General features: G+C 53.9%; 1 protein-coding gene across 6 annotated transcripts; it reads right to left on the bottom strand.

The window, feature by feature from the left end:
- Positions 1-1,111: 1,111 nt before the first annotated feature.
- CSF3R (colony stimulating factor 3 receptor) lies at positions 1,112-14,922 on the bottom strand. 6 transcript variants are annotated; one of them, XM_081223915.1, is made up of 17 exons: positions 14,836-14,922; positions 13,545-13,599; positions 11,539-11,622; positions 9,001-9,297; positions 7,949-8,072; positions 7,608-7,795; positions 6,648-6,817; positions 6,378-6,531; positions 6,206-6,285; positions 5,614-5,827; positions 4,544-4,732; positions 4,045-4,146; positions 3,286-3,432; positions 3,034-3,174; positions 2,616-2,709; positions 2,288-2,369; positions 1,112-1,904 (listed from the first exon to the last, which is right to left on the bottom strand). In XM_081223915.1, the coding sequence occupies exons 3-17, from the start codon at positions 11,600-11,602 to the stop codon at positions 1,425-1,427; spliced, it is 2,526 nt and encodes an 841-aa protein (XP_081080041.1). In that variant the 5' UTR covers positions 11,603-11,622; positions 13,545-13,599; positions 14,836-14,922; the 3' UTR covers positions 1,112-1,424. The 6 variants fall into 6 exon arrangements, 5 of the variants coding, with proteins under 5 accessions (XP_081080041.1, XP_081080042.1, XP_081080039.1 ...); XM_081223916.1 differs by having other exon boundaries at positions 2,288-2,366; XM_081223913.1 differs by having other exon boundaries at positions 3,034-3,432.
- Positions 14,923-15,163: the final 241 nt, after the last annotated feature.

Genomic DNA, 15,163 nt, shown 5'->3' with positions numbered 1-15,163 from the left:
GCAAAAAAGGGAAAGACTCTTCTCCCCCTTGCTTTTCTTAGAGCATTTACTTTAGACTACCCGTAACTGTGAGTTCTTTCTCTGCCCTTTTGAGATGTATGTAAACCTTTTTAAAAGCCAAATAAGCCTCTTGCCGGTTTTACAACCCAGGAATGTGTTTCTCAAGGACCTGGGAGCCGGCTCTTTGAAATATAATCATTAAGAAAGATAGAGCCCCTGTCTCCCAGTTTCTGCTGGAGGGTAGGAGCCTAACTTCAGCAGGTGCCCAGCTCCAAGTTGCAAACCTCCCTCCTCTCATAAAGATATGAGAAATTTATTTTTCCTTTGGTTAATGGCAATTAGCAAACCCAGGTGGCTACCCCACTTCCCAGCTGAATTTCGGGTGACCCCTGTGTGACAAATAGTGCCGTCAAGTTCTCTTGCTCGAGGACTCGTGATTATCCTGAGAAAATGTATGCAATGAGTTGTATCTGCTTGGCTGTGTAAACAGATACAATTTCTCTTCATCTTTGCAAACTCTTGAGCTGATTGCCTGTGACATTCTGGTTTAATTCTCATCCAATTAAAACAAAGTTTTCTTCCTCTTCTACCCTTGTGGAGAGGTTTTCTAGGTTGGCAGGAGATTTTGTTTTTAATTACATTTCTGCAACAGGGGCTACTCTTTTCTGAGGTCTGTTCCCCATGTCCCACAGTTCTCTGTGACTCCCTCGGTAACCCTGGCCATCGTGCCCTAATGGTCATTTCTCAAGTCTCCATCACTAGAATGGGAACCCTTTTTTTTTTTTTTTTCTGGCCTCGCCGTGCAGCATGCGGGATCTTAGTTCCCCCACCAGGGATTGAACCTATGCCCCCTGCAGTGGAAGCGCGGTGTCCCAACCACTCGACTGCCAGGGAAGTCCCTAGAATGGGAACTCTTTGAGGATGGACTGAGCCTAGTCATTTTGGAACCCCCGCTGCCAGCACAGGGCCTAGATGCTAGGTGAGGGCTGGCTGAATGAAGGAATTAAGGAAAGAATAAATAAATGAATGATTCTAAGGAGTAAAGCCCCCCTCCCCCCGATTTCTAGGGCTCTGAAAAGAAAAAGAACAGAGATTCAGGCACACTCAAGAGTTTCTGAAAACCAAGCCAAACCAAATCAGACCATAAGCCAGTTTAAGAGACTGAAATGATAGGAAACAAGTACAAAAAGCTAGTGGGCAGGGCTTGAAAAAACATTCTCTGGCCTTTGAAGTGGGAGGCCCAGCCCATGGAAATTGGGGGGATGGGGGAGGGATTCTAGGGGCCAGAGATAGGGGGACACTGGGAGACTTTCTGCCTTTCCTGGGGCTGGGGTTTTTTTTAGTGAAGGGCTTACTGACCTCCTCTTCTCTGGATAGCCCAGGCTTATCAAGAAGCAGGCCCAGGTGGGGAGTTCTAGGAAGCCCTAGAAGCCCCCGAGACCCTCCACCCCACTGACCCGGAGCCCCTGCAGGAGAGGGAAGTCAAGCAGTGGCTCAAAGATACAGTCATCCTCCGGATTTGGGACTAGGGGCTCTGGGGTCCCCAGGGGGCTGGTCTGGAACCAGAGGTTCTCATAGGACTTGGGGCTGGGGCTGAGGCCCCCCAAGAGGGGCTGAGTGGAGTCGCAGCGGAGGTAGTGCCCAGGCCGTGGGCCTGTGGGGCTGCCCAGCACCTGCACGTAAAGGACCTGGTCACTGGTGCCAGACTGGGGCTGGGGCTGGGTACAAGGTACTCTTGGGTCCCCCTGGAGCACATAGGCCTGGACCAGGCTGGGGAGGCCACAGGTCCCTGAGCTGTCATTGGACTCCCAGGGTCCTGTCTTCTTCTCTTCCTCCTCCAGCACCGTGATCTTGGTGATGGGTGGCATGCTGGAGTCCCGAAGGCTGGGCAGCTGGAAGGTATCCTGGACATAAAGATGTGGGGTGAGGGCCTGGTTCATTTCAGATATCTGCCCCAGCCACTTCCTGCTGCTCTTTGCTGAAACTCAAAGGGTTACTCAAAGGATGCAAAGCATCTCATATGTTCCTGACACGTGTTATGTGCTGTTCAGACTTAGCCTGGTGAATTTCCCCAATGCTTCTGCGTGGGATTAGTCCCATTTCACAGTGAGGTGACTGAGGTTTTGAATGGTAGAGCAGGGATTCGCACTCAGGTCTGCTTTGCTCCGAAGAGGTGAAGTGATGGGAAGGCCTGAGTACTCATCCTCAGAGGGGTATCCCTTCACTTTGAGCCCGGGGTGGGAGCCTAACCCCCAGCCCCATTTCCCTCTCCCTCCAGTGTTCTCACCTCCGTTGTGATGGTAGGCACCCAGGAACCCAGGCTGCTGTGGGCCGGGTCTGGAACACTTGGCCAGAGGGGATTCTTCCTGCTGGAAAAGGGGGCAGGTGAAGGCTAGGACAGGCATGCCCTCCCATCTTTCCATCCTTTCTCCCACCTACTCCCAGCAGCTGAAGGGACGACCCCTTCATGTAGAGAGGAGAAGGTGGAGGGCCCGACCCCCAGACCTGGCTCCTGAGGCCTGGCAAGGCCGAGAGGAGCCTAGACCGGCTCACTGAGGTCTGCACTTCCCTGTAGTCAGGGTTAGTTGGGTGTCAGGTCTCTCAAAAGGACTCACCTGGGTCTGCAGCAGAGCTGGGCAGCCCCACAGAAGCAGATGAGCAAGACCAGGAGGCCGAAGAGGCCCAGGAGGATGTGCAGCTCAGACTCCTCTAGAGTGAGGGGGAAGCCAGAAGAGGCAAGAGTGCACGTAGGTGAGGCTGGGCTTCCTCCCTCAGACTGGGATCCAAGGGCTGGGCTGGGGGGTCTCCGCCTCAGACTGGGATCCAAGGGCAGGGCTGGGTCTCCTGCCTCAGACTGGGATTCAAGGGCTGGGCTGGGGGGTCTCCGCCTCAGACTGGGATCCAAGGGCTGGGCTGGGTCTCCTCCCCCAAATCAGGGGATCCATGCAAGGCTTATCTACTTGCAAAATGGAGATCCTTTGGGTGAGGCACCCTCCCAACAGCCTTGTCCTGCCAGCCCCCTTCTCCCCTTACCTAGGGCCAAGGTCATCAGGGTGAGGCTTGTACTGTTGGTGGCCCACGCCTGGCTGGCAGCCATGAGGTGGACATGGTACAAGCTGGAAGGCTCCAGGCCACGGAGGACAAAGCTATGGGAGGAGGCGTTCAGGACAGTGGCTGGGAGGAGAGGAGAATGGTGAGTCTGGGTTGGCTGCTGAGCCTCCCCAAGGCTTCTGAACCCGCCCTCCCTGGCCTTCTGGGGCTGTGGGGCACTGAGGGTAGACTCACAGAAGGTCCGGTCCTGAGCATTGGTCCAGAAGATAGTGTAGTGGGTAAGGGGGCTCTTCCCCAGCTCAGGGGCCTCGGGTACCCACTCCAACTGGGCCCAAGTCTTGCCAATGTGCCTTAGATGCAGCTCTGGGCCATGGGAGGGGGCTGCCGGAAGAGAGAGGTACAGGGGCTGACAGGGAGCGGGGCGGCGGGGAGAGCCCAGCTGGACTTCTTGTGGCTCCCCAGACCCAAGAACTGGGACACTTTGTGGGGGTGGGTGCTAGAAGAGAGTCCAGGGGGACTCGTGTCCAAGCCTCACTATCCCAGGAACTTTCCCTGAATCCCACCGACTGCTAGTAAGTGGTTGAGCTGGGATTTGAACCTGCTCCTTTTTGACTCCAAAGCCTTGCTACCTGATTTCTGCCAGGCCTGATTTTGTCTGGTTCATTATTTGATTTCTGCCACTGACTCTCTAAGTTTATGCCAGGTCCTCAGTTTAATTTCTATCACATGTGACACCTGATCAGTTTTTGCCAGACTTGCTCCCTGAATTCTGCCGTGCTCGCTGCCCAATTTCTATTACCCCACCGCCTGACTTCTTTCCAGCTGCAGGGGTGCAGTGTAAGCCAGAGGTAATCTTAGGATTGGGAGAGAGCCTCTTCTGGGCCAGAGGTAGGGGAGGAAGAAAATGTTCCCTCGTATTCCTGATTCTGGGGGCCTAGACAGGCCTTGAGAGAGAGGAGAGGATTCTGAGAAAAGGCTTGGTGGCTGACGAACCCATCTCTTGGGAGTAAGCATATATGTGCTGGGAGGGTCCTTTGGTGTCCTGGTACAGGGGTGTCACAGTGATCTCGTAGAGCTGAAAGGGCCTGATGTTTTCTGTAGAGAGAAAATAGGGGCACCCTGGTTAGGGGCTAGCCTCTGATGATGTTCGGGGGCTAACCTCAGACTTCAGGGATAACCTGGGCCTCATTCTGCAGGGCTGGCCTCTGCAGTCTCTTCTTCAGACCATTTGGTGTGGGTAAGGGGCAAAGAGTGGAAGAGAGAGCTGGGAAGGGGGCAGAGTCAGGGCTGGAAACAGAGGATCCAGTTAGACTGCAGGAGGGACTTCCTGATTCTGAGGATGTGAGATGAGAACAGTGAAAGAACAGGAAAGACTGGGGAATCTGCTTCTTTAGGGTGCTTCAGCTCGCCCCTTGCCTACTGTCAGGCAGGTAAAATGTCCCCTCCTCTCCCGGGCCCTGCCCACCTGCCCAGCCCCCCAGGCCTGCCTCACCCTGCAGCAGGGTCCCTGCAATGCTTCCATTATGCTCCATCCTCCAGGTCTTAGGGCTGCCGCTGGGGCTGGGGGAACCGAGGTCCCACTCAATGACATAGCCCCGAGGCTGAGGGCTGGGGGGCTCCCAGCCCACCCAGAGGCTGTAAGGGTCTCGAGCCACGGTGTGGAGTCTGCCCAGGGGTGGGCCTGGAGACAGAGTAGGAGACGATGACATGAAGATGAAAAGAATGCAGGCCCTGGAGCCAGATGCCTGGGTTCAATCTGGCCTTTGCTACTTACAAGCTGGGTGACCTTGGGTAAGTCAACATCTGAGCCTCAGTTTCCTCATCTGTAAGGTGGAAACGATGATAAAAGTTTCTACCTCGTAGGGTCATGGTGCAGATTAAATGAGGTGGTACATGAAACAGGCCTGGCATGGAGTAGTGCTTGGTGATGATGAAAGCTAACCCTGTGTGGTTCTTGGTAGGTATTAATTCACGGAGTCTGCTAACAGTCCCATGGTGGGGCACAACTACGGTCCCCATCTTAGCAATGAGAAAACTGAGACAGGGAGGTTAAGTAACTTGCCTAGGGTCACATGGCTGGGAAGTGGGAATATTAGCTATTGTTATTGTGAGTCTCACTTCGTGAGGACCCATGTTCAGGGGCACCTGGGGTTGGTAGTGGCTGATCCCCTGAGAATGAGCAGTTAACTCAGGGACTGTGTTCTAGCTGGAAAAACTTAGGGCTTTCTTTCCCATTTCCTTGGCAGAATAGACTGTGTGTGTGTAGGCACCACCACCGGATTAACCTGGTTCTGGCTAATGGTAATAATAATAGCTAACACATATGGAGCAGTTACTTTGTGCCAGGCACGTGTCTTAACTCATAATCTTCACAGCGATGCTTTGAGCTAGATACTGTATCATCCCCATTTGCTAAATGAGTAAACTGAGGCCAGGGAGGGTAAGTAGCTTGCCCAGATCACATTGCTAGCAAGTGACAGGGCTAGATTTGAACCCAGGCAGTCTAGCCTCCGAATTTACATGCTTAACCATCATGCTCTACTAGCTGCTGGCCCCCTTTACCTCCGTTCTCCAAGAAGACCACTGGGGTGGGATGAGAGGTCCCAGCTGTGTTATAGGCCTCAAGGATCACCTCCCGGGCTTCTGAAGGCAGTTGGAAGGTACAGTTTAGCTCCGTGGTGTTGCAGAGCATTGGGTCTGCCCCATCCTGGTCTGAGGGTCTCCAGGAGACCAGGTACCCTTGGATCTGCCCACTGTCTTCCTCCAGGGGCACTGGCTGCAGTGGGCATAGGGGGAAAAAGATAAGGGGATGCCCAGCTCATCTGGAGTAGGGGAGAGCTTCTAGATGGGGTGGCCATGTCCCAGGAACTGAGCCCCCCAGGCTGGGAGCCAGCCCTCCTCCCTCTGTGCCAGGTCCTAGGAGGGAGGGAAGGAAAAAGCAAGTCGGTGTATGCAGCAGGCACCAAACTAGATGAGTCCTCCACTGTAGTCTCTCCAGAAGGGCCCTGCCCAGCTTCCTAGGCACATGCAAAGTGCGTGCAAATCACCTACAAATGCATCCAAGCCTCCCAGACCTGTTGGAGTCCTGAGCCCCAGCTTGCAGGGGTCTGTTTGGGGTGAAAGAGGTGGAGGGATGGCCTTCAGAGGGGGTTACCTGCCAGAACAGCTGCACGTCCACCGTCCTGGGGTCCAGCTGCCTTTGACGCCACCATGTGTCTAGTCTGACAGTGGGGGCTGTGGGTGGAGCAGGAAGAGTGGGTCAGGGAGGGCCCTGGAGGCCAGACTGGGTCCTGATGGCCGCTCCCAGCCTGTCACCACCCACTTACCCCGTTGTGTGGTGGTCAGCTCCAGGCTGGGGCTCCAGTTGCTCCAGTGGCCAGGCAGGCGCCAGCGGGTGCAGCGCATCTGCAGGGCGTAGGCTGTGGATGGGAGGAGCCCGCATAGCTCATACTGGAGGGTCCTGGAGGGCAGGGCGCCCACCTGGTGGGGGGGGGCGTGGCTCTGAGCCTGGATCTCTGTGCCCTTCGGTGCCAGCTCAACTTACCCTGCCCTTAGCCAGCCCCACCCCAGTCTCCTGAGGTTGCTGTCCGCCTCACCAGGTCCCAGCTGGCTTCTCCAAGCCGAGGCTGGTGGCGCAGCTCACACTTCTGATCTATGTGTAGGCTTGGCTTCCAGGTCTCCCAGCGCAACCTCAGGCAGCCTGGCTGGGGCGGGGCCACCTTAGGGCTGGACCCCAGGGCCCACAGTGTGGGGGGCTCCAGTTTCACTGCAAAGAGAGGGGTCGTCAGACCCTTTCTCTGATCAGTCCTCTCGGGCTCTATCCTAGCTTCCACTTGTCTCTCTGTCTGTGGTTCCATTTCTTCTCTGGGTCTCGATTTATGGGATCTCTGTGTCTTTCTGTTTCTCTCTGTGTCTCTTCATCTCTGTGTCATCCTGTTTCTGCAGGTCTGTCTCTGTATATGTGTCTGTTTCTCTCTCTCTTTCATACTCTTGCCCCAGGGCCTTTGCACTGGTTGTTCTCTCTGCCTGGAGCACTTACCTTCCCGATATCCAGTGGCTTGCTCCCTCATTTCCTCCAAGGATCTTCTCAAATGTCACCTTCTCAGTGAGGCCTTCCCTGACCACCTTCCTGAAATAGCAACAGCCCCCTCTCCCCATCGCATCCCCCTGCTCAATTTCCTGCCATTACCCGACATTCTATTTTGTTTATTTCGCCCACTAGAATGTAACATTTCAGGGGCACGATTTTTGCCTTTTTGTTTAGTGCCGTATCCCCAGCACCTAGAACAGCGCCTAGCGCAGAGTGGGCACTTCAAGAAATTTGCTGAAAGAATTAATGCGTGTATCTCTTTGCCTCTGTGTTTCTTCCACGTCCTTGTCTGTGTCTCCACAGCTCTGTCTACGACTGCATCCACTTTGTTTTTCTCTCTCCTCCTCCTCTACCTCTAGGTCTTGCAGCGTCTCATTGTCGCTGGGTCTGTGTTTCCCTCCCCGTGCCTCTCTGTGTCCGCCCATGGTGGGGGCCGCTCCCCTCCCCCACACTCAGTGTCACCCACCGACGTCCATGGGGACAAGGCACAGCTTCGGGGACACGCTGGTTCCCAGCGTGTTCTTGGCCTGCACCCAGATGCCCATATTCTGGTACAGCTGTAGGTGTTTGCGGGGGATGGAGCAGTGGCTCTGCCCGTCCTCAGGTACGCAGTCGGGGATGGAGTCCTCCTGCCTCTGGCAGTTGCCCCGGCTCCTGCCAACAGGCCAGGCCTGGGTGTCAAGCAGGGGAAGAAAGCGAGGCTCCCTTCTCCCTCCCGTTGGCTCTGGCTCCCCACCCCTACAGTCCTACCCATGCTCTGTCCCAGTACCCAAAGGAATGGGAGCTGGCATAGAGACCCCTACTCACTTGAAGCTCTTCAGGGTGAAGTTGGTGGACAGGTGGGTGTTGGGGCCTGGCTCCCACTGGCAGGTGAGGCTGTTGGTTGTGAGGTTCATGAGGCAGGACAGGTTGTGGGGTGTGGCAGGAGGGTCTGTGTATGGGGTGGGGAGAGTGAGGGCTTCAGGTAAGACCACTCAGAAAACTCCTACTGGGACCACTTGGCCTCGTTTCCTTGTCCTGGGTCATTCCCTTGTCTCCATGCAGGGTGACCCCAGAGGGGCAGCCCTGGGGGAAGCTACGTTACAGGCACATACAGGGATAAGTACCACAGAGTCTCCAACCCTCTCAACTCTGCCCCCTTTGACAGTAACAGTGTAGCATCTGGTTTTCATCCTCGTTCTGCCATTCATCAGCTGTGTGATCTTGAAGTCACCTAACGGCTCTGTGCCTCAGTTTCCTCATCTGAAAAATGGGGGTAATGGTAATATACCTACCCCCTAGGGTTCTTGTGAGGGCTCAGTGACTTACTATGTATACAGTGCTCAGAGCAGTGCCTGGCATATAGTGAATACTCTGTAGTGTGAGCTTTCACTATTGTTGATTCTTAAACGAGAACCTTGGTCTTTCTTTGTTTCTAGTTATGCGTTGGCTTGGCACAAATCCATCCTTCTCAGTTTGAACAGAAGGCTGAGACTGGGGTAGGGGAGAAGCTGGGAGCAAGCCCAGCTCATAGAGAATATGCTCCCTGGAGACACTCTCCTACGGCTGAGGGCTTGGGCTTACTCGGCAGCCATATGGAGTAGTGGTTACTATACTGGCTTTCGAGCCACACTGCCTGTTATAAATCTTGGCTCTATCCTTATTAGTTTGTGACCTTTAGCATGTCACTTACCCTCCCCGAGCCTCGGTTTCCTCATTTGCAAAATGGGGCTAAATAACACTACCCACTGGTAGGGAAGATGACATGATATTGTGCCTTTAAAGTGCTTATTGAACAAGAGCTTAAGAAAGAATAGTTCTTGTTAGTATTGGCAGGAGGGCATTGGAGGCAGAGTGGGTGGATGGCTACAGGGACTCACAGCCTGCCTGTAGCTCAGCCTGGTCCAGGATCTGCAGGCTGTTGCCCCAGTGCAGGCAGCAGGAGAGAAGGGCCCGAGAGCGGTTGAGGTGGGGCAAGGTGATGGTGGACTGCAGGGTCCCATTCGGCAGGTACTGCTGCGTCTCCCCGGGCTGAAGCTCTGCTTCCAGCTTCCATACAATGTGCGATTCCGAGTCCAGGTGGCTGCAGTTCGGGCTGATGATGCAGGAGGCTGTGATGGGATCCCCCAGGCGGACGATGGGGGCTGAGAGGCTGATGTGTCCGCACTGCTCCAGGCCTGGAGTGGAAGAGAAGGGGCCATAAGTGACTCCTCTGCCTGACAGAGCTGGGCTCCTAGACTCAGTACCCCTAGACTCTGTGCCTTTACCTTCATGCTTTACCTCCCAAGATGTGTTGCTGGAATGGGGAGGACGTGTATGGGGACTGTGAGAGGCTCTGGGGGTGAGATCAAGATAGCGGTGTGTGGGTGAATGTTTATCAGCTGGCTATACAGAGAGAAACAGATCCCGGTTTGTAGCCTGGGCTGCTTTCCCTGGTGTAAATATTCCCACCGTGGCTGATTTCAAGCTACCAGTGTGACATCACTGAATGTGAACCTGGGAAGAGATGTACACAATCAGCACTTGCAAGCCAACCCCAGCACACCACCAGATGGGAGATTAGTCCGCTCCCCAGCAGTGGTGAAACAATAGTTAGAATGATAGGAACCCCACAGCCACAGCAATCTTTTCAGATTTCAAATCTGATTGTTACCCCATCTGGATCATAGCACTTCAATGGCACGCTATTCCTCTGAAAGGCAGTATGGTATGATGGATAAGAGCATGGATGTTGGAACTAGACTGCCTAGGTTTAGAGCCTGGTTCTATTGCTTGTTAATTATGTGACCTTGATGTGTCACTGAGACTTTCTGTGCCTCAGTTTTCTCATCTGTAAAATGGGGATAAAAAAGTCCCTACCTTAGTTTTGCTGGAAGGATTAGATGTGAGAACATGTGTAAGGCACTTAGAACAGTGCCTGTCATGTAAATATTTGCTGCCATGGTTAGGATAAAGACTCAGATCCTTCTCACAGCCCTTGTGGCCTGGCCCCTGCCTAACCCTCCTGGTTCCAGCTCAGACCATCCTTTTCCAGCTCCCATCACTCTGGCCTTCTTGCTATTTCTTGAAAACGCCATGCTCCCTCCAATCTCCAGATCTTTGTACCTGCTGATCCTTTTGGAGCTGCTCCTTTGCTTCTCTCCCACCCCTCCTTCACCTGGTTAACATTTAGGCGTCTTGCAGGGAACCAGACCAGGTTCTGACCAACCAGACCAGGCCAAGACCCTTGAACTTTCCCAAAGCTCTTATTATCTTTCATAATTATGTAGTCATGTGATTATTTGCTTGTTTGTCCCCCAAACTAGACCATGGGTTTTGTGAGGCCAGAGGCCTTGGCTGTTTCATTCATTGCTGCATTCCCAGCACCTAGCACAGAGCAGGCCCTTGGTGGATACGTATGTAATAAACGAGTAAGCACTGCACTTTGCCCACGATGCCTTCTCTCCTCTCCCAGGTGTTCTTCAGCCCATTTTGCTGATGGGGATGCTGAGCCCTTAAGAGGAGGAGCAATTTGTTTAGGGTCACAGAGCAAGTTCTTGGAGGCTTCTACTACTCCACACACTCAGAATTTCAGACTAGAAGGAAACTTGCCAACTGTTTACTTCAAAACTCCACCTGATACTGAGTCCTCCACAGCAGGGCTAGGATGGCCTATTTTTGTATGGCCTGCCAGCTAAGAACATTTTTAATATGTCGAAAGGGTTGAAAACCAAACCAAACAAAAAACAAACAGGAACATACAACAGAGGCTGTATGTGGCCTGCAAAGCTGAACATTACATCACACAAAGTTTGCCGACCCCTGCTGTGCCTTGGCTTTCATACCCCCAGAGATGGGAGGCTCTCCACCTATCAAGATAGAGTTTCCATAGTCTGGAAAGCTCTGCCTGGGATTCTTTTTATTTTATTTTATTTATTTATTTTTGGCCATGCCATGTGGCATGCGGGATCTTAGTTTCATGAGGAGGAATCAAACCCATGCCCCCTGCAGTGGAAGCGCAGAGTCCTAACCACTGGACTGCCAGGGAATTCCCTGGGATTCTATATTTCAGGATTAAAGTTGCCTCCTTACGTCTTCCACCCTGATCCCTTTGCTGCCTGTGAAGGCTGCATAGGACTCAGGGGTTCCTTCTGACAACACGGCACAGATTTGCAGACAAGACCTGGGTCTACCCCACCTTCTCCGGGCTGGCCAGCCCAGGTCCTCTCACTTTTCCTCAGAGGTGGTGGTTTGCCTACAGAGGTCTATGCATGGGAGCCTGGCTACCCCACATCTGTGGCCCAGTTGATTCTTTCAGGATTCTCTGGGAGTCCCAGGAGCACTGTGGCAGTGCTGGGAAATGCCATCCTCCTCCACCCCCAGCATCTCTCCCTGTGCTCCCCTCTCCCCTCGGCACCCTCGCTCCTGGCCACACTCACTTCTGGGGAGCAGCAGGATGATCAGAGCAGCTCTCGCTAGGTTCCAGGCTCCCAGCCCCGCCATGGTGCCGGCTTGGTGCTCACCTGGAGGCAGAGGGGGATGGTTAAGGTCATGGGCTTTGCAGTCAGAGCTGAGCTTAGTCCTTGCTCTGCCACAGTGTGGCTTCGGCCAGGTTACTTGATCTCTCTGAGCCTAGTTTCATTGCAAAATTGAGGTAACAACAGCCTATACTGCATAGGGTTTTGGGAGGAGGATGCAGAATGATACAAGTCAAGGGCTTCACGCAGTGCCTGGCACATAGGAGACGACTCTGTAAGTGACAGCCGCTGTTATTATTCTATTTGCCTTCCAGGAGAGAGCAGGGAAAGGAGCCGCAGGGAACGGTATTCTTCTCCACTTCCGTTCTGTCTTAGCTGTCTTAGCCCCCCACAAAGCAGAGCCTGAGATGAAGGCTTGCATGCAGGGAGTTTCTTTTGGGAAGATTCCAGGAACAGAGTGAGGGAGTGGGGAGAATGAAATGGGTAAGGAGGGAAAGCCAACACAAGGGTTCGTCATCAAGCCAGTCACATTTATGGACAACTGGGGCTCGATCCTGCTGGAACCTTCCAAGGAGCCACGTAGAACACACCTCAAGAGCTGTCCACCCAAGGGACAATTCATCCCTTGGCTGGCTGAGAGAATGGGCACATTTATTCACCAATTCCTGCCTCCTGTTGGTCAAGGGCTGTCCCTTGGGGTATTAATTCTCTGGCATGTCCATGTTGCACATGAGTACCAAGCAGGTTCTCCTGGGTGAGCCATGCTCAAAGTCCTTTCCTCTGACGCTGGTGAATATCAGAGACGCTCCCTGGCAGAAAGGGACAACTCCACAGAGTAGCTGAGGACAGGTTACACCTTGGGAAGCTGGCTGCCGCAGAGATGGCTAAAGGGAAGGGGGGCTGGAGGATACCCCCAATTCTGGGCACAGACCTCTGGAGCCCTTCTGGGGCCAGGCATCCTGTGGTCATGGTGACAGTGCCCAGATGGAGGGAGCATTAGTTCCCTCTAATTAGTTCATTAGTCTCAGGAAGTATGCATGGGTTTCTACCGCTGGGGTGGGCTTCCAGCCTTTCCACTCTGCTCCCACTGCGGTTTTGGGGCCACACACCTGATCCTCCAGCACTAATTGACACCCTTGGTGGCAGGTCAGTGGGAATCACCAGCCTGTACATACATGAACACATACATGTAGGTGATGTCTCAGCTGATCCCCTGAGCTCAGAAAGAATTAAACTCCTCTCCCTTTTCTCTCCCTCCAAGACAGAGGTGTGAATAAGAAATGCCCAGATACCCAAGGCTATTCCTGCCTGCCTGGGTCTTACTTAAACCCCTGGTCTATCCTTACGTGTTGCAGTATCAGGACACCAGGTGAATGCTAGCCCATAAGTCACCTTTTTGCAAATCAAAAAAAAAGTGCCCCTTCCTCTGGACGAATGCAGCCCCACACTAGGACCTGGCAACTAGAGAATAGGCTGAATTTCAACCTCTGCTTGCTGGGCAGCTTTGTGCAGTGAGAAACCTGCACAACTGTTCAGAGCACCCCAGTCTACCAATCAGTGGTTGGCAACTTTCTTCTTACAGCATGCCAGTATGACTATCCCCCATGAACACTTGTTGGGGAAGATTTAGCCTCCTTGGCCCAGATTTTGGGACACTGGTGCCCATCTCCATGTATTTTTGATCATATCCCAGCCCTCCTGCCCAGCGAATTACCACTTCATCCCTCTCCATTGGCTCCTATCCAGAGTGGGCAATGCAACCTCAAACCCCCAGGGGCCCAGGCATCCTCTCCCAGGGTTGCCAAGGGTTGGCACATTTGGCATCAGTCCCTGGTCCCCCACGGCAGCCCTGGGTGCTCCCTATCCCAGCTGACTGGGATCTGGGGCCAGGTAGAGCACGGTCTCACTCTCTGGGGGCCCAGTCCTGAGTCAGACCACCTGGTCTGAACCCCGGCTCCGCCACTTACCAGCTTGGTGACCTTGGACAAGTTACTTCACTTTTCTGAGCCTCAGTTACCCCATCTGTGAAAGAAGGATAACAATAGCACCCACTTCTCAGGGTTGTGGTGAGGATGAAATGAGATGGTCCCTGATAAAAGCACTTAATATGGAGCCTGCATAGAGGAAGCACTCAATAACCATGTTATTTTCAGGCTCCATAAAGTGAGACACCGTCTTGTGGAATCAGCATGGTTTAGTGCCTCCCTCCCCTGCTTACAGGCTGCGTGGTCACAGCCTCCTAGGACTGCCACCTTGCTTTTGTCTGTGTCACACGGCACATGTCAAAGCCCCATTTCTGAGTCCCCTGCTCCTTGGACCCCCAGTCTGCCCTCTTGCTCCAGCCATCTTGGCTCACTCTCTGGCCTCTCTCTGAGTCCCAGCACACCACGCTGGCCCCTGGGGTCACTGCATCACCCCCTCCCCCACTTTCTGCTTTCCTCTCCTTTCCCTCCCATCACACTCAACCTTCTCCAGTTCACACCCATCTCTCGCCTGTTCTTTCTACTCCCCTTCACGTGGATTCTTTCCATGGGAAGAGGGTTGGGGGGAGGAGGAGGCTGGGAATGAACCAAGGGAGAGGACTTCCCAGATGTGGTTCAGACAGAGACAGGCGGAAAAAGTAGGAAAGTGAGATACACAGACCAAAACGATGGAGAGAGACTCACAGAGATAAAGACTGAGGCAGGAGAGAGAAAAGAGCCGGAGACAAGAATGCTGATACATAGAGACCGAGGCACTCAGAGGCCGAGAAGCAAGAGATACGTGAGATTTTAAGATTCAAGAGACAAAGGGAACCATGAGAGACAAAAAGAGAGGCACAGAGAGACTCTGAGACAGACAGAGAGAAGCTCAGAGGCATGGCAAGCCAGAGAGGGGCTGAGAAGGAAAGAGAGATGGAGAGTGAAATAGACAGGGATGGAGACGGGAGCAGTTAAGACATAGGTTCTGAGGGAGAGATGGGGAGAGGGACAATGAGTATGCCCTTCCCCGAGTCCAGCCCTTTCCTGAGCCCAGATCAGTGTCCTCAAAGAGTTATTTGTCTGTGACTTCCCCAATACAAAGAAAAGCAGGGGCACCCTAGGAGAAGTAACTCAGTGTCCAGGGCTCTTGGTTCCAAGGGACAAATCCTAAAGGCAGGACCTCTGCTCCCAGGCCCCCTGCATATGCACGCCCTTGACAGAGCTGGGGGAGCGTAACTGGGACTCCAGGGTCCCCTCGAGCCCAAGGTCCAGCCCTCCCTGGGGCTCCCCTACTCACGCTGGAGCCTGCGGCTGGGCGTCCGCCTGGCCTCCCTGGTCTCTTCTCTCCTCTTCAAGGCAAGTTCCTGAAAACAGCCACAGCCCGGCTGCTCTCCCCAGCCCTGTCGTTAATGGCTCGGCCTTTGACAGGCGCAGGGGCTGCGGATTGCAACACCTGCCCAGCCTCCTTCCCGCCCTTGCATTGTCGAAGCTGGCACGGGCAGCCCCTTCCTCCCAGGAAGGAGCCTAGGAGGGAAGCTGGTGGGGCCCGGGCAGCCTTCCTGCCTCGGGGGTCTTAAAGGGGCAGAGGGATGTGGCAACGTTGTCCCCCTCCTCTGCCTCCGGAT

This window comes from Mesoplodon bidens (assembly GCF_964165515.1).
Source record: "Mesoplodon bidens genome assembly, chromosome: 2".
Classification (NCBI taxonomy): Eukaryota; Metazoa; Chordata; class Mammalia; order Artiodactyla; family Ziphiidae; genus Mesoplodon; species Mesoplodon bidens.
This window is presented reverse-complemented; position numbering and strand designations above follow the sequence as displayed.